At 36.1% G+C, this 19,589-nt stretch overlaps 1 protein-coding gene across 4 annotated transcripts in view; it reads left to right on the top strand.

Moving 5' to 3' along the window:
- Nucleotides 1–19,589, top strand: part of RPRD1A (regulation of nuclear pre-mRNA domain containing 1A) — a 68,293-nt gene that overhangs the window by 4,950 nt on the left and 43,754 nt on the right. For all 4 annotated transcript variants that reach the window (XM_015082334.3, XM_015082333.3, XM_015082336.3 and 1 more), the window contains exon 2: nt 19,048–19,177. In XM_015082334.3, coding sequence (XP_014937820.1) covers nt 19,048–19,177 — 130 coding nt within the window. The remainder of the gene's footprint in view (nt 1–19,047; nt 19,178–19,589) is intronic.

The following is a 19,589-nucleotide window of genomic DNA, read 5'->3' as shown; positions in this document are numbered from 1 at the left end:
CGGACTGAGCCACCCATGTGCCCCTAAGATATTTGAAATTTTTATGTTTATAAAATGCGTTAGGAGGATTATAATGAATTATTTAGTTACCTTGCTGTCTTCTAGGTCATTTGGTCATTTTTGGTTCTGTAGCATAACTCTTGGCTGCTCTCAGGTACCTATAATCTTCTTTTTATAATTTTTCCTTAGTCCCTTCTTTAATAACTGAGAAATTAAGTAAAAATTTTACTTTGCTTACATTAGATGCTTGGACTTTCCAGGTGTATTAAAAAATACACAGATATATCTTAGTAATAACATGCACATAATGTAAAATTCAAAAGCGAAAAAAGGTTATAAAGAGGGGTAAGACTCCTTCCCATTATTCTTCTCTTCTTTACCCACAGATTTTCCCCACCTAGAATCAATTTAACAGTTTATATATTTTTCCAGAATTTTCTATGTATATACAGTCCTATATATAATTTTTTTCTTTCTTGTTTAGACAAATGGTAGAGTATTACATAGACCAACATGTAGACTTTGCTTTGCTTTTCTTCCTTTTAATATATCTTTCAGATTGTTGCATATTGATAAAAATGGTGTTGCTTCATTAAAAAAAAATTACTGCATTGTATTCTGTTTTTTGGATGCACCAAAATTTATAACTGTTTCTTTATTGATGAACATATAGGATGGGTCTGTTTTTAATATTAATATTTATATATTAATTTTTGTTACTAAATATTCTAGTGTTTTTCTTAATGGTTTCAGCTGACTTAAGAGACCATAATAGAGGGGCCCCCTTGTTGGCTCAGTCAATGAGGCGTCCGACTTCGGCTCAGGTCATGATCTCACGGTCTGTGAGTTCGAGCCCCGCGGTCAGGCTCTGTGCTGTCAGTTCAGAGCCTGGAGCCTTCTTTGGATTCTGTCTCCCTCTCTCTCTGCCCCCCCCCCCCCCCCCCACTCATGCTCTGTCTCTCAAAATATGAATAAATGTTAAAAAAAATTTTTTTTAAAAGAGTAATTTCATTAAAAAAAAAAAAAGAGAGAGACCATGATAGAAATGGTTAGGCATTAGTGTATTGTACCATTTTTTTTAATGTTTATTTATTTTTGAGAGAGAGAGAGAGAGAGAGCGAGCATGAGTGGAGGAAGGGCAGAGAGAGAGAGAGAGACAGAATGTGAAGCAGGCTCCAGACTACAAGTCAGCACAGAGCCTGGTGCGGGGCTCGAACTCACAAACTGTGAGATCATGACCTTTTCAGTTTATATATTAGCTTAAAGAGAATTCACATCTTTTTAATGGTAAATCATCTTAGGCTGAGAATCATGCTGTCTTACTCTAAATGTATTTATTGTAATTCTTTAAATAAGTGGTTCTCAAGCTTGTTTATATATCAGTTCTTGATATTTTATAAAGGTTTGTAAAGACTATTGTGCAGTGCACCCTTAACTTTAGAATAACTTTGTGCTAAATGTATCTTGTTTAATTCTAGTACAGACTAACAGAAGGATGTGTCAAAGGATTAAGCCACATTACACAGAAAGACTTAAAACTGAAAAAATATTTTTTGTAAATTGAGAAAATGGCTTGCCTTAGTTGATTTTTGTGATGGCATGCTTTGGTCTAGCTCAGGGAACATCATTCTGCTTCAAGAGCGTGACTTAAAATCCTCATCTACTCACCAGTGTTTGTTTCATTAGTATTTGTGCAAATCGTACTGTGTACTGTATTCTGTTTTATATATTACTTTTTAAAATAACAAATTTATTTGGGTAGTCAAGGACCGTATTTTGCTTATCAGAAAATTCAGTTTTCTTAGCAGAGTATCATGAATTATTATCTTTAACAGCACTTAATGATGGTTAATTTTATGTGGCATGCCGACTGGGCCACGAGGCAGCTAGATATTGGGTCATACAGTATGTTTGTGAAGTAATTTCTGGAAATTTAACATTTGAATGTATAGACTGAGTAAAGCAGATTGCCCTCCTTTAATGTGAGTTGACCTCTGTCATTTGGAGGCCTGAATTAAAAAAGGCTGACCTTCCTGTAAGTAAGAGGGAACTCTTCCTGCCTGACTGTTCTTTCTTGCCTTTGGACTCACACTGAAACATGGACTCTTCCTGGGTCTGGAGCTGCTTGCAGACGGGACCCACGGGACCCACGGGACCCACGGGACCTAGCTGCAGATCTTGGGACTTGTCAGCGTCTATAATCTTATAAGCTACTTCCTTTTAATATTATAATCTCTTTATATGTATATACACACATATTTTATTGGTTATGTTTCTCTGGAGAACCCTTATAACATAGCAGCTTTATCTGGATTTACTACGATTTCGTTAGTAAATCAACTATATTAATTGTGGATTTAATCCAAATAAGTCCCTGTTTGAGAATTTTTAAAAAGCAGTTGATATGCTATAACTAACATATAGCACATAGAAAACTCTTCATGACTAAAAATAATTTCATTTTATGTGTTTATAATTTGGTACTTTAGATGTTAAGTGATGGTAGAAACATCAATATGCTGATCACACTTAGTGATCCCTTTTTTTAGCCCATTTCAATGTTACTGAATGGTATTTCTTGAGCACTACAAACTCACCTTGCACAAAACAACCCTTTATGTTATCTTTCCCCACTCTCATCCCACTGTTTTTTTGGTTTTGTTTTGTTTTGTTTTTTTGCGGGGGGGCGGGGGGGGCGGGCTTTCCTGTTCCAGTGAAAGACATTACTGTCCACCAGTTGCCTAAGCTCAGAACTTTAAGTTTGGCTTGGCCCCTTTCCACACGTGCCTCACCTTGAGCTATTTTGTTGCTATTTTAGCACTATCTCTACTGCCCAAGTCCTCATCTTTCACTAACACCCTTGCAATAGCCTCCCATCTAATTTCCTTGTGTTTAGTCTCTTTAGCCATCTGCTTGTCCTCCTTACCAGTGTTAGCATAGAATTACCATATGACCCAGTAATTCCACTTTTAGGTATATGTTCAAAGAGTTGAAATATTCAAGGATTCAAACATATATTTTACAAGACTGCTTATAGCAGTGCTATTCAGAGTACCAAAAGGTGGAACAACCTGAATGTCCATCAATGGATGAATGAATTTATATGGTGCAGTGGAATTCATGCAGTAGGATAGTATTCAGCCAGTAAATAAAAAAGGAATGAAGGGCTAATTCTGCCACAGTGTGAATGAACCTCAAAAACATGTTAAGTGAAAGAAACCAGAGACAAAAGGTAACATTTTATGATTGTATTCATATGAAATATTCAGAAGAGATAAATCCACAGAGATAGAAAGTGGTTGTCAGGAGCTGGGAGGAGGGGAGGAATGGAAAATGGATGACTTTAATGGGTATGAGGTCATCTGGGGGCATGACAAAAATGTTTTGGAACTAAATACTGTATAGGTGATGGTTGTGGAACTTTATGAATGCACTAACTGCTGCTGAATTAGATACTTTAATGTGGTTAATTTTGTTATGTAATTTCCTAAAAGAAAAAAGTCATATAAACACCTTGCACTTTTATGTGTCTCTCTGCTTTTATATACTCTGTTTCTATTTCTACTCTGTCTCCTAGCCTCTAAGCTCTGGTGTCTACCTACTCCTCTCTGCAGCTTCCCCTAGTCCCCAGGAAGAGTTAGTTGTCCATTTATAGTCCCTAATCCTTTTTTGGGAATAAAAATTCCAGTTAACATCCTAAATTTATAATAATCTAGTTTGAATTGATAGTAACTTTTCTTCAATAGCCTACAAAAACTGTTCCTATAGAGCTGTCTCCCCCCCCCCCCTTTGTTATTACTGTCACAAGTTACATCTTTGTAAGTTGTGTGCCCATTAAAAGACTTAAAATTGCTGTTTTATATATTTGTCTTTTAAGTCATATAGGAAACAAAAAGAGGGTTACAGATTAAAACATCAATTAATACTGGCTTTTATATTTAATTATATAGTTACCTTTACTGATGATCTTTATTTATATGTCTTCTAGTTACTATCTAACATCCTTTCATTTCAGCCTGCGGGAGTCTCTTTACCATTTCTTGTAGGACAGATCTGCTAGTGACAAAATCCCTCAGCTTTTGTTTAGGTTAATATGTCTTATTTTCTCCTTTGTATTGAAAGATAATTTTGCCAGATTTCTTTCAGTATTGGCATCTTTTGGCCTCCATAGTTTCTGATAAGTTGGCTGTCCTTGTTACTCAGTCTTATTGAGTCTCTTTTGTGCGTGAAAGTGAGTCATTTCTTGCTGTTTTCATAATTCTTTGTCCTAAAGTTTGATTCTGTGTCTCAGTGTGGGTCTCTTTGAGTTTATCCTACTTAGGGTTCATTGAGATCTTTGGATTTGTAGATTCATGTCTTTCCTAGATTTGGGGACATTTTTGGCCATTGTTTCTTTAGATATTCTTTATGCACCCTCCTCCCTTCTGGGATTCTTGTAATGTGTATGTTTGTTGTATTGATGGTGTGCCACAGAACCCTAAGGTTCTGTTCATTTTTCTTCATTCTTTTTCTTTCTGCTCTCCACACTCCCATTTCAGTGGGAGTTTGTTGGGTCTCTTCAAATTTGTTGGGTCTCCAACTCTGACATCAAGTACTTGCTACTGCTATTCTTATACTACTTATTGTACTGTATTTTAATGGTTCTGTGTTGAGTTTCCTATTGCTAGAGGACTGAGCCTATTTCTTTGTTGCCTCAGAATCTAGCATGAAGTAAAATACGTGATGAGTTACTGAATGAATGTTGGAAAGTGTGTAGAATCTGAGATTTTTAGATCTTGGAAGGAGTATTAAAGAATGTTTTGCTTTTAAACAGTTTCTTTTAAAGATAGTGCCTGACTTAGGAACTTCCAACATTTTAAGACAAATAATGAATTCCAGTTGTGAATATTTCCCTTAATGAGAAAAACTTGGAAAATTTCCACCATTTTCAGTCTGTCATACTGTTCTGCTTTTCCCATATTTATCAGTTCTTAGGGTAGTGGTTCTTCAAGTGTGGTCAGTGAATCACCAAGACCTTTTTAGGGAATGTATGAGTCCACAAGGTAAAAATTATTTTTGTAATACTTCTAAGATATTTTCCCCCTTTTGACTGTGTTGACGTCAGTGTAAAAAGCAGGTGTGGATGAAAACGGTTAGTGCCTAAATATTAATAAAGGTAGAGGGACCATTCTACTGAAATTCATTGTACCTTTCACATGACATTCACAGCTGAAAAATATATCACTTTCCTGACTGCTTATCAAAGCAGCGCACGCTACTAATTTTGTTGTATCTTGACCCTTGAGTGCATGACTCTGTGTGTGTGCACACACGTGCACATTTCTTTATTGTGGTAAAGTATATGTAACATAAAATTTAATGTTTTAATGTTTTTTCTTGGTTTTTTGTGCGGTAGGTTATATATAATATACATTTACCATTTTAACCATTTTTTAAATGTGCAGTTCAGTGGCACTGTGTATTTTAACATTGTTTTGCAACTGGCATCATCATCCATCCTAGACCTTTTCTCAGCAGGGAAGGGGCAGAGAGAGGGAGACAGAGACTCTCAAGCAGGCTCCACGCTGTCACCACAGAGCCCCATGTGGGTCTCAAACCCACAAACCATGAGATCATGACCAGAACAGAAACCAAGTCAGATGCTTAACCAGCTGAGCTATCCAGGCGCCCCTGAATTTTGCTTTTGATAACAAGTTTAAGAGCTTTGCTTGGCCCTGTATTTTGAAGATTTCTTCTACATTTTGTTCTAAAATGTTTATATAGTTTTACATTTAAGTCCATGATGCCTTTTCAGTCGATTTTTGTGGAAGGGGTGAAATTTAGGTCAAGGTTCAGTTTTTGTATGTGGATGTTCAGAATCTCCAGTACAGTTTGTTCAAAGGCTGTCTTTCTTTCATTGAATTACTTCTGCATCTTTGTTAAAATTGATTTGGGCTTATTTGTATGCGTCTTTTTCTGGGTTCTCTATTGATCCATGTGTCTTTCCCTGTACCAATAAATACCACACATAGTCTTTATTATAACTATGTAATAAATCTTGAAATTGAATAAACTTATTTCTTCTATATTTTTCAAAATTATTATAGCTATTCTAGTTCCTTTGTTCTTCCATATAGACTTTAAAATATTCTTGTCTATATCAATAAAAATTATTTTGATGGGATTTTGATAAGGGTTCTTTAATCTTGTATACCAGTGTAAGGAGAATTGACCTTTATTACTCTGAGTCTTCCAATCTATAAGCATGGCATATCTTCCCCTTTCTTTACTATCTGTGCAGAGCCTGCTTGGGATTCTCTATTTCTCTGACCCTACCCCACTTGCGTGTGCACTCTTTCTCTTTTCCAAAAATAAATAAGCTTTAAAAAAAGTATTTATCTTGTTTTGTGTGACCTTGCTGAACATACTTATTAGTTGTAGGAGTTTTTTGGTAGGTTTCCTTGGGATTTTCTGTGTAGACAGTCATGTCATCTGCAAATGGGTATGGTTTTATTTTTTCATCTTTGACCGCTGTGTTTTTTTCTTTTTCTTACCTTATTGAACTTGCTGGCATGTCAGGCACAGTGTTGAATAAGAATGATGAGTGGACATCCTTGTCTTTTTCCTTAGTGGGTAAGCAGTGTTTTCACCATTACATATAGTGTTAGCTGTAGTTTTATTTTTAGATTCTGTATCAAGTTGAGGAACTTCCTCTCTGTTCCTGGTTTTTGAGAGATACTAAAATAAAATGTTGATGAAATTTGTCAAAAGCCTTTTTTGCATCAATTTGATCATGTGATTTTTTTCTTTCGCCTGTTAATATGGTGTATTATGTTGATCAGTTTTCAAATCTTGAACCAGCTGTGCATCCCTACAATAGATCCTACTTGTTTGTGGTTGTTAATTGTTTACATATATATATAGCTGAATTCTGTTTGCTTAATTTTGTTAAGGGTATTTACATCTGTATTCAGGAGGACTGTTGGTCTATAGTGTGTGTGTGTGTGTGTGTGTGTGTGTGCGCGTGCGCACGTGCGTGCGCATGCACATGTGTGTCTTGTTTTGAAATCAGAGTAGCACTGACTTCATAAAATGAATTGAGGTTTGTTCCCCTGTTTTCTGGAAGAGGTGTAGGATTTTTAAAATTCTTCTTTAAATGCTTGGTAGAATTATTTGGCAGAAACTATCTGGATCTGGAGAGTTCTTTTTTGGGAGTTTAAAAATTGCATATTCAATTTTATTGTTACAGGGCTGTTTAGGTTTTCTGTATATTTTCTGTATATTCATATATTTGGTTTTCTGTATATTTTCTGTATATTCATGTATTTGGTGAGTTTGCAGTGGTTTGTGTTTTACTTGAGGAACTATAGTCCATTTTTTCTAAGTGTCAAATTTATGTGTCCGGGGTTTTTCATTGTTTGCCCTTATTATCCTAATTGTCCTTTCAATACCAGTGGTAATCCTTGTATTGAAAATTTGTGTTTTCCCTTTTTTCCTTGTCATTCTTGGTAGAAGTTTATCATTTGAATTCATATTTTCAAGGAAGCAGCTCTTTGATGCTCAACATTACTAATCATTAGGAAAATGCAACTCAAAACCACAATGAGATATCACCTTACACTTGTTAGAATGTCCATCATCAAAAAGAGAGAAATGATGGAGAGGATGTGGAGGAAAGGGAACCCTTGTGCCCTGTTGGTGGGATTATAATCTGGTACAGTTACTATGGAATTAAAAATAAATTAAATAATTAAAATTGGAGGGGTGCCTGGGTGGCTCAGTTGGTTAAGCACCTGACTTCAGCTCAGGTCATTATCTCACCACTCATGAGTTCAAGTCCCTCATCGGGCTTTGTCCTGAAAGCTCAGAGCCTGGAGTCTGCTTCAGATTCTGTGTCTCCTTCTCTCTCTGCCCCTCTCCTGCGCGCACTTTCTTTTTCTCAAAAATAAACGTTAAAAAATTTTTTTGAAAGAAAATTAAAATAGATTTAAAACTTAAAAAATAAAACTGCCATATGACACAGCAGTTCCCCTTCTGGAATATATCCAAAGGAAATGAAAATGCCAACTTGAAAAGCTGTCTGCACCCCCATGTTAATAATATCAGCATTATTTACAATCGCCAAGACAAGGAAACTACCTAAGTGTTTATCATCAGATGAATGGATAAAGAAATTGTTTTATATATACACAATGGAATATTATTCATCCATAAAAAATGAGGAAATGCTGCCACTTGTAACATGGATGGACCTGGAGGGCTTTATGCTAAGTGAGATAAGTCAGAGAAAGACAAATACTATATGATCTTATTTATACGTTAACAAACAAACCCAGATTCAGCAAAAAGAGATCAATTGGGGCGTGGTTACCAGAGGTGGGAATGTGGGAAGGGGCATTGTAAGGAGATAGGTATAAACTTCCAGTTACAAGGTAAATAAGTACTAGGGATATAATGTACAACATGGTGGCTGTAATTAACCTTGCTGTGTTATATAAATCAAAGTTATTAAGAGTAAATCCTAAGAGTTCTCATCCTATGGAAAAAAATATTTTTTTTGCAACCGTATGTGATGATGGATGTTAAAACTTATTGTAGTAAGCATTTCACAGTACAAGTCCATCCATTGTGCTACACACCTTAAACTTGATGTACAATGATGTATGTCAATTAAATCTCAATAAAACTGGTGGAGAAAATAGCTCTTTGTTTCACTGATATTTTTTTTCCCTCTATTTTTCTTTTCGGTTTCATTAATTTCTGCTTTTACTTTTATTTCCCCATTCTGTTTCCTTGGGTTAATTTTGCTCTTATTATTCTGTGTTTTTGAGGTGAGAGTTTAGATTAGTGATTTGGGACTTGTTCATTTTTTCCATTATATGCATTTAGTGCTAAAAGTTTCTCAGCCCTGCTTCCGCTTTATCCCACAAATTTTGGTACGATATCTTTTCAGTTTATTTGCATATGTTAATTGAAGTGTTCTTATGATGGATACCTTAAAATAATTCTCATACCTTTGTCATTGTGGCGTTAGCATCTATTGATTGACCTTTTCCATTCAGTTTCACATCCCCCTGGTTCTTGGTATAATGAGTGATATTTGATTGATTCATACTTTTCTTTTTGAGAGAGAGCGCGTGCCTGTGCAAATAGGAGGAGTGGAGGAAGGGGAGAGAGAGGGAGAGAGGGAGAATCTCAAACAGGCTCCATGCCCAACTTGGAGCCCAACTCAGGGCTGGATCTCACAAGTGTGAGATCATGACCTAGGCCAAAATCAAGAGTCAGACACTTAACCGACTGAGCCACTCAGGTGCCCCGATTCATAATTTTTTGTATGTATTATGTTTTGAAACTCTGGACTTTATTTAATCCTGTTTTATCTGGATTTCTATGATATTAACCCATCAGGGGAAGGTTAGCTACTCTTTGTTACTGCTGAGTGCAAGTGAGTTTGGCTGACACCACAGAGTAAGGGGTTAGGAATGTGTGGTGTTAGTATTGCTGGGCCATGGTGAAAATCCTGACTCTTCACTGGCACATCCCAGGGGGAGTGCCTTCTTACCGCTGGGTAAGGGTGGAAGTCCAGGCCTTTCTAACTTTGCCTTCTCTGACACCACTCTTGAGAGGTGTTAGTCTCTATATCACAGCTTGGTTTCCTACTTAGCCTTTGCTGATATGGATGTGAGTGGGGCACTGTTTTGTGTTTTTGGTTTTCCCCTGTCATGTTTGGCTGGAGTAGATTGGTTATTGTCTAAAAGTTTTCTGTCTTTCTAGGCTGTCCTTTTCTTGGTCCTTTGGCTGGAATGAGAAGGTTTGTGTTGGAACTCTTTATGTCTGCACCTGTTAGGATTTCTGGGTTGCTGACTTTTTCAACTCCCAATCTGAGATAAAGGCAAAAAGAAAACCCCGAGAGCTCATTTTGTATTGTTCTTTGGGTTGCAAGGTCCCTAGCCTGTCTGCTGCCTTTTTTGTTCTTATATTTGTTTTATTTATAATGCCCAGGATTTATAGTTGTACTTTCCAAGAAAAATAGGGAAAACTACATCTGCTCTTATCTTCCTGGAAGCAGATGTTCCCTACAAAACTGGTCTTTATATTGGAACTGGGGCACATCAGTTTTACTGGTATTTTTACTAGTATTTTCTTGTCCGAGATATTATAAGATACTTTCTGGTTTGCATCTGGTATTAGTATTTTAATAAGCTTATTTTAATATAATCGCTAAACAGTTCTACTTTTTATTGTTTTAAAATACACACTTGTAAAATTTAAAACAGCACAGTAGTATGTAAATTGCTAAGTAAAAATGTATTGCAAAGAGGCCAGTTATCCCCAAATTAATTTATAAGTTCAGGGCAGTTTATAAGAAATGTGTTCTTTTACAAGACATTTTACAAGGCAAGGTCTTTTATAAGACCTCTAAATCTAGGGGCACCTGGGTTGCTCAGTTGGTTGAGCATCTGACTTCGGCTCAGGTCATGAGCTTGCCATTCGTGAGTTCAAGCCCTGTACCGGGCTCTGTGCTGACAGCTTGGAGCCTGGAGCCTGCTTCAGATTCTGTGTCCCCCTCTCTCCACCCCACCCCTGCTTGTGCTCTGTCTCCCTCTGTCTTTCAAAAATGAATAAACATAAAAAGGTTTAAAAAAAAAAAAGACCTCTAAATCTAGAGGTCATTGGGAAAAGTAAATGTGGAGGAACAGCCAAGGCCATTTTTAATTTTTGTTTTGTGAATTTTGACAGTTTTGAAGGGAAAACAGTAATGGAGGTATTGTGCACAGACTGTGAAGGCACTGAAGGTAGAAGAGTATGATGTTGATAACAGAAATAAAAATATATATGGACGGAACAGACCAGAGATTTATGAGGAAACCCATTTTATGTAGTAATTTGGTAATCATTAATTTGGTAAAGTAAGCACTTTAAATTCATGCGGAAAAGGCTAGAATATTAAATGATTCTTAGGTTTCTACTTGATACCATACATAAAGTTAAAGATATAACACTGAAAAAGAAATCAACTGTGGAATCCTGTAAGGAAAACATGTTTATAGTTGTTTCTAGTCTTGCACTGTGCAGATTTTCTAAATAAGGTCCAAGAGGTCTTGTAGGAAATAGATCTGGCTGATAAAATTATAAAATCATTGAATATAGAAAATACCAAATTTCAGTGCCTAGTTATAAGGAAATAGTGCATATATTTTTTAATACAAATATAATTAACATACAGTGTTTCAGGTTTATAGTCTGATGATTCAGTAATTCTATGCTCATCTGTGCTCATCGAAATAAGTGTACTCTTAATCCCTTTTATCTATTTCATCTACCCACCCACTCTCTTCCCCTTGGCAATCATCGGTTTGTTTTCTGTATTTATAAGTTTGGTTTTGTGTTTGTCTCTTTTTTGTTTCTTAAATTCCATATATATGAGTGAAATCATATGGTATTTTTCTTTCTCTGACTTATTTAATTTAGGATTATACTCTCTGGGTCCATCTGTGTTGTGAATGGCAAGATTTTATCCTTTTTTTTATGGCTGAATAATATTCCATAGTGTATCCATCATCTTTATCCACTCATCCACCAGTGAACACTTGGGTTGCTCCCATATCTTGGCTATTGTAAATAATGCTGCAATAAACATAGAGGTGCATAGATCTTTTTGAATTAGTGCTTTTGTTTTCTTTGGGTGAATACCCCCGTATTGTTTTCCACAGTGGCTGTGAGAATTCCACAATATTATTTTTAAAACGTTATTCTTAAAGGAGCAAAAAAGTTTTTTTTTTTTAATTTTTTTTTTTTAACGTTTATTTATTTTTGAGACAGAGAGAGACAGAGCATGAACAGGGGAGGGGCAGAGAGAGAGAGGGAGACACAGAATCAGAAGCAGGCCCCAGGCTCTGAGCCATCAGCCCAGAGCCCGACGCGGGGCTCGAACTCACGGACCGTGAGATCGTGACCTGAGCCGAAGTCGGACGCCCAACTGACTGAGCCACCCAGGCGCCCCAGGAGCAAAAAATTTTTAGTCTCCATCCTACTGTAGTGGCATAATGTGAACAAACCATATAGTGTGTATTCTAACAACTCTTCCATTTGACAGTGTCCTTTATAATGGTCTGATGGTTCAGGATGAAGTTTGTTCTTTTTAAGATTTAAAAAATTCATTTGTTGCATATATCAAAATAAAAAAATTTAAAGTTATTTCAGGAACTTGAATTGATTTTAACCTATTAGACTGGGAAAGATGTCCATTTGTTTGGGTGTAGGTGGAGGTGTGCCTGTTTGTTTGTTTGTTTTTACCAAACATTGAAATAGGAGAGACCATTGATAAATACACCTACAGGACAAAGTCATATTGGTGGAGGAGCACTGAGTCAGCACTACCCAAAAGGCGTTTTCAGCATGTAGGTTCAAGTTAATTGTTTAATATACCAACACATGAGTTGTTGGTAACTTTTTTTTTTTTTAAATTTTTTAATGTTTATTTATTTTTGAGACAGAGAGAGACAGACCATGAATGGGGGAGGGTCAGAGAGAGAGGGAGACACAGAATCTGAAGCAGGCTCCAGGCTCTGAGCTGTCAGCACAGAGCCCGACGCGGGGCTCGAACTCACGGACCGTGAGATCATGACCTGAGCCGAAGTCGGACACTTAACCGACTGAGCCACCCAGGCTCCCCGAGTTGTTGGTAACTCTTGACACACACGCCTCCCCAAATTACTTCTTGGTCTTCCCTCAAAGTAGGTCTGTCTGTTGTGTGTTTGTGTTTGTGTGAATATGTATAACTTAACACTATGTCTGAGATGTCTGTTCGAGATAATTTTGCATATCAGTATGTAAATATCTCATTTTTGAACAGTTGTAGAATATTGGATTATATGGATATACCATGATTTATTTAGTTATCTTTTTCTTGTTGTTGTCATGAATGTCCTTAATTATTTCTGTGTGCATTTATGAGAATATATCCATAGGGTAAATTCCTAGACATGAAATTTGCAGGGTCAGGGGGTTGTGTGTTTACATTTTTCATCGATACTGCCAAATGATTTTTCTGAGAGGTTGCACTAATTTATTTATTAACCACCAATGTCTGAAGTTGTCTAAAGGTGATAATCTTACTCATGCTTTTGCCAACTTTAGTGTCAGACTTCCATCTTGGTCATTTTAATAGGTGGAAAATGATGTTGGTTTTAATTGCTTAGTATTTGTGTTTCTTTGACCTTTCCATTCATACTAGCCCATTTTTCTATAGGTTATTGATTTGTGAGAACTCTAGAATGGAGGGGGAGATAAAAATATTTGAATTCAATACATTGAAAATAAGCAAGATTAGCTAGATCTGTAAGAAAGTTTGTCTTTCATAATCTGAATTTGAAGTTGAGGTTTATGAGAGCGGTGTGATTTAATTATATCCTTGTTCCCATCTTCTGTTATGTTGGGCAAGGTAAAGACCAGGAGCCAACTTAGTAGAACAGATAATTAAAGGCACAGGTCTAGGCCAAAGTTATTTAGTAAATAGCTGAACAAATTTTGAATCGACTGCTGGGCTTGATTCCATAGATTTGTAGATGAGAGTGACAGTTGTTGCTTTCAATGGAACTTAGTTTTGTTGGGAAGCATTAGATTAAATAAAAATGATATTGTTGGGATTAAGTGTTCAAAGTAAAGTATGGGGTGCTCCGAGAGCATATCAGGGTTGCCTGACCTGTGTGTACTAGGTGGTCAAGGGAAACCAGAAGAACTTATTAACTGAGGTCTAAAGGATGGGTAGGAGTTGGGGAAGTTAGAGGAGGCATTGTATTGGGCATGAAGAGAGTAGTATAGACGGCAGAGACAGACATTTTTGGGCCTTTGGTTCATATTAAGGATTTAAAATATTATCTGGAGAATAATAGAAAATCTTTGAAGGATTTTAAAGCAAAGGGTGGGCTGCCAAAAATCTGAGGCACTGTGGCAATGGTACAGGAATACGCTGGCTTTATCCACCTTGTTTTTCACCCACATCAGCTGTTAAGCAGCCAGCTGCAGCTGACTGAACTCTGTGGTCCTGTCTGGAACAGATAGAATCCATTCAGGAATCACCTGTGGATTATACAGTTTCTGTGACAAAGAAAATTAGTTTCTGCCATATAACCAACTATTTATCTATATGAGCATCTCTTCTAGTCTGTAGTGATAATCAGTTTACCAGGGAAATAAATGAGGCTGTCCAACAGTCAGTAGTAAGTCTTTAATAGAATTTTATTTCAAGGTAATGGCTTTTCTTCTGATTTCTTTCTGTAAGACCTATAGTAATGCTCATTGGTGTGTGTGTGTGTGTGTGTGTGTGTGTGTGTGTGTGTGTGTGTGTGTATTCAGTTATTTTGTTTAGAGAGAGAATATGAGAGCAGGGGAGGGACAGACGGAGAGAGAATCTTAAGCAGGCTTCATGCTCAGTGTAATGCCCCACGTGATCCCACGGCCCTGGGAATGACTTGAGGCGAAGCCAAGTCTGATGCTCCACCCACTGAGTCACCAGACACCCATTTATTCAGTTTTTTTGCTGCTTCTCCCATTTATAGGGCTTCCTCTGTAAAGAGTGTTCTTGTGTTAATAGGTAACACAGTAAAATTTTAGCTATTTGTTGTATTTATTGGCATTATTACCTGTGATTTTAAATTTCAGTCCCTGTAAAAACATGGGTGATTAAATTATATTATAATATTCTGTATTATGTCAAAATGAATAGGTATATGCTTTGTACAGTGTAAGAAAATAAGTAATGTTGTTGGTTCCTGATTATGAATAAGTAAAACTGAATTCTGAACTGATTATGAATTAGTGAAACTAGGTGGAATTTATGTAGTACTTTGACTAATTAAGTTTGTTTCATATTGTTTATCTAATAGCCCAGACTCTTCTTTTTGAAGCCTTGTAGTTGATCTTTTTTTATTTGAATTATGTGAATTATGTAACTCTTTCTTACTTGTGTGACGAACTGAACTTCTATTGCCCTTTAGGGGATATGCTTAACATTTTAGGTAATATTATGTCCTCACATATTAGCCAGATTTTATTATTTTTATTTGTTTTGATGTACCTGTTTACATACAAGGTCCGAGGAAAAGGGGCTATACTTAATACCCATAGTAGCTTAAAATTTATAGTTCAGACAGGTGAGATATAAGAAAATGGTTCCTCACAATATAAATATTGACCGGTCCTTAATTGCTTATACTTTATTGGTGCAAATATAGCAGTACAGACACATACAGATACACTGGGACATAATATTGTATTTAAGATTGTTTCCAGTGTTTGTGTGATACATCGTCGGAGAGAAGGAATAAAGAAAGAGAACTTACATTTTTAGTGATGTGACCTATCACGTACCAGTTTATATAGAGCTTACAAGCTCTTGATTGAATAGGAAAGGTTATTTTTGATCTGTGCCCAGCATGGGACGCTATTTAAATTGAATGGAAGATTTGGAAAATAAGGAACCCTGTGACAGTAGAAATAAAGGAAGTGACTAGATCAGACTCGGTTTTAAGCCTTATTGCCAACAGTTTTTCTTTAAGGAATTATGAAATGGTTTGTTGCTCTTTCTGTTAATTTTGTATGCCTTAATAAAAATTTATGGCCCTGTTATTTTCAAATTATCAAAATTCACTTGAAAGTCATTTTTGTAATTTTCTTCTGGAATTGCTTGTTTTGATTAGTTCCTTTAGTTTAATTTGCTCTCCATAAAGGTACACCTAGCTTTACATGAAAGTAAATTTTTTCACTGAAAACTTGGAAAAGAGTATACATTACAGCAGTTTCTAGGTATGTCTCATATTTTAGCCTGGATTCCACAAGGGAAACAAAATGAAAATAATGTCTTGATATTTGTACCCCATACCAAATCCACGCTCCTGGTATGGTTTGTTTTTGGAATACACTGGGAACTGCAGTTTGAAATCTTGTGAATTTTTGCTTTAATGTATATTGTAGTAACTTTTCTGCATTAGTTTTAAGAGATGGTAGCCCATGGATTTAAAAAATACTGTAAAATACCCATTTTTTAATTTGCATAGTAAAGTACACATAACAGAATTTACCATTTTAACCATTTCTAAGTGTTTGGTTTATTGGTATTAAGTACATTCACACTGTTACGAAACCATCATCACGATCCATTTCCAAAACTGGAACTTTTCATCTTACAAAGCTGGAACTCTATACCTATTAAACAGTAACTCTCTATGCCTTTCTTCCCCCAGCCCCTGGCAATAGCCATTGTACTCTCTGTCTCTGAATTTAACTATTCTAGGTACTTCATACAGCGGGACCATATAGTATTTGTCTTTTTGTGACTGACTTGTTTCACTTAGCGTAATATCCTCTAGGTTCATTCATGTTGTAGCCTGTGTCAGGATGTCCTTTCTTCTTTCTTTCCTTTCCTTTCCTTTCCTTTCCTTTTCTTTTCTTTTCTTTTCTTTTCTTTTCTTTTCTTTTCTTTTCTTTCTTTCTTTCTTAAAATTTTTTTTTAAATGTTTATTTGTTTTTGACACAGAGACACAGCTTGAGCAGGGGAGGGACAGAGAGAAAGAGGGAGACACAGAATCTGAAGCAGGCTTCAGGCTCTGAGCTATCAGCACAGGGCCCAACGCGGGGCTTGAACTCGTGAACCGCGAGATCATGACCTGAAGTCGGCTGCTTAACTGACTGAGCCACCCAGGCGCCCCAGGATCCTTTCTTTTTAAGGCTGAATAATATTCCATTTATATCGATGTACCACATTTTGTTCATTTATCTGTCCGTGGATACTTGGATTGTTTCTACCTTTTGCTGTTGTGAATAATGCTGCTAACATTTTAAAATATTTTGATTGAGTTGCTCCTTGATCTTTTCCAAAGGTAACATTCTCTTTCATTTATAACATAGTCATAAGAGGCATAGTCCAGTTATTAAGAGGGAAGCTTGGGTGTTGGACTTTGGATTCAAATCCTGGCTGATCCCTTCCTGGATATTTCACTGTGGGCACTTAACCCTTTTGATGCCAATTTGTTAAACTGCCAAATGAAGGTAATAATGGTACCTCACATTCCTTGGATTAAATTAGGTATTAAATGTAAATTATACGTAAAGTGCCTAGCATAGTGTGTAACACATAGTAAAAGTTTGCTGAATGTTACTGTTATTTAGGAAAAGGAGCCCATTGGTTCAGGTACCCATTCAAAGTACTGCAGATGCTCTCCCAATTGGGTAATAACACAAATTTGATTTTTTAAAATCATTTTGATGCTGAGAAGGCAAATACTTGGATTAAGTAATATTAACCTTTCCTTTGGGTAAGATTTTCTTTGGGCAGGGTTAGGTAAAAAAAAAATAGGGTTGAATATTGGGAAAGTTGACATTATTGTCATCTTCATGGGAAAAGGTCCTAGTATCTTCACCAGTTATACTGTATAGTTTATCTAACCAGACAAGCCAAAAAAAAAATCAGAAGTTGGTCTTTGTTATTGCCATCTCTTTCATATCTCTATTCTATTCCAAGACTTTGAAAAACATGAAAAGTGTGGGGCCACATCTTTAGATAGGCAAACAAGATTCTGCAGCGGATAGCATAGGTTTGTAAAGTCTGGTCATCTCTAACTCAGTATTTTAGTTTCTTGTAAGATCGTGTTACTAGTTTCCCCTCAAGAAAGATGTGAACTCAGAAATGGCTTTTAATGCATTGAACACTTAAACTGAATACTCAAATCTAGAGGACCAAATATAGCCTGCCTGTTTTTGTCTTAAAACCAGTAAGTGGCCAACATTAATGGTACACTGGATTATCATTCCTGACCAGAAGTTTCCTCCATCATTGAATGTGGATGCCACAAAGTACAGTGTTTCTGAATATGATGGTACAACTTTGAATAATTTAGATTTAATTCTGATAAAATTACATTATGAAAATAGTCAGTACAAAAGATCATGTTCAGCTAACTAAATTTTACCCATTTGTAAGACTCTTACTTGAGTCATACTTAATAATAAGCCACTTAACCTTGTAACCAGTAAAAATGTATTCTGGCCCATAATTGTTGAAATCTTTTCTGTTCTTTTTAGAAGGATGACTACTCCCACAGAATATAGTGAGTAGGGACATATTTTTGTCAAGATGAATTTGGTTATTTAAGGTCATGTAATTCAAAGCAGGGGAAAATCTAAACCACCCATTTGGTCTCTCTAACATTTAGTCCATTAGCTTGGGAAATATTTATTTCATAAACAAAATCCATAATTATTGAAGTGATGTTACTTTCATCCTATTTTATGTTTTGTACTCTTGTTTCACAGTAACTTAATGATCGACTGTAAAGTCAACGTGGGTATTAAAACAAATTCAAGATTTAGGGTACCATTTTAATGGTACCAGTTGCCATCTTACTTTATTTTATTTTTTAAAAAATGTTTATTCTTGAGGGAGAGGGAGACAGAGCATGAGCGGGGTAGGGTCAGAGAGAGGTACACACAGAATCTGAAGCAGGCCCCAGGCTCCAAACTGTCAGCACAGAGCCTGATGGAGGGCTTGAACCCACACATCATGAGATCATGACCTCTGAGCCAAAGTCAGATGCTTAACCAACTGAGCCACCCAGGCGTCCCATCTTACTTTAAATAAGCTTTATTTCAGGTAGTGTTTAATAGTTTTAGCAAAATTTAGTACAGAAAGAGTTACAGAGATTCAGTTTTACAGAGATGAGGATTCAGTGTATAAAACTATTAATTTGGGAATTGTGATAAGACTAGGAATCAAGGGTAAGTATTTTGGGCAGTTTGGTAAAAGTGCAAGGAAACAGATTAATTATTGATTTTCTCTGCCTCTTGAGTCCTCTTTTTTCCTCACATGATCCATCTCCAGAAATTATAGAAACCTAGTGAGGTAAAGAATTGTGACTTTGGTAGTAGAATGAGAAGCTAGAGTTGAATATATTACATAAAGGTTAGTAGCCATGTTGTAGTTCTCAAACTGCTTGATTCAGATATTGAGAATGTTTGTCTAACTTAAATGAGGATATTTTAAGTAGATTTTTAAATTTTTTTATTTTTCAGCCAAACCAAACAGGAAGCTTACTTTTCTCTACCTAGCCAATGATGTCATTCAGAACAGCAAAAGGAAGGGGCCGGAGTTTACAAAAGATTTTGCGCCAGTTATAGTGGAGGCTTTTAAACATGTTTCAAGGTATGATAATTGTTTTGGGTACTAGGTAATGTTTTAAATGCATAGTATGGCCTTTTGTTAAAATTTACTGTAAGCCATTCAAACAAAAAACAGAGAATGTATTTCTTTGAAATTTTCATTTGAAAAGACTTAACTATAAATGGCATTTATAAATGTGTTAAATACTTTCTGTAAAGGAAAATTTTTGAACTGTCACAAAGTGGTAGGCTTTTGGAGTACTTGAATTAACAATTTTCCTTTAAGAGACCGAAAAAAGCAACTGCCATTTTGGAATGGACTTCATTAAGAATGAATGAGTATTGAATTGAAAACTTGTGTGCTTATAAAGCTGTCTGTCTTCCAGCTATTATTTCTGGATAAACGTTGTACCCTTTACTTGCATATAATTTGAAAGCTTTTTTAGTGTTTGGGT

This window comes from Acinonyx jubatus, chromosome D3, assembly GCF_027475565.1.
Source record: "Acinonyx jubatus isolate Ajub_Pintada_27869175 chromosome D3, VMU_Ajub_asm_v1.0, whole genome shotgun sequence".
Taxonomy (NCBI): domain Eukaryota; kingdom Metazoa; phylum Chordata; class Mammalia; order Carnivora; family Felidae; genus Acinonyx; species Acinonyx jubatus.
The sequence above is the reverse complement of the archived record's forward strand: the minus strand, read 5'-3'. Positions and strand labels throughout refer to the sequence as shown.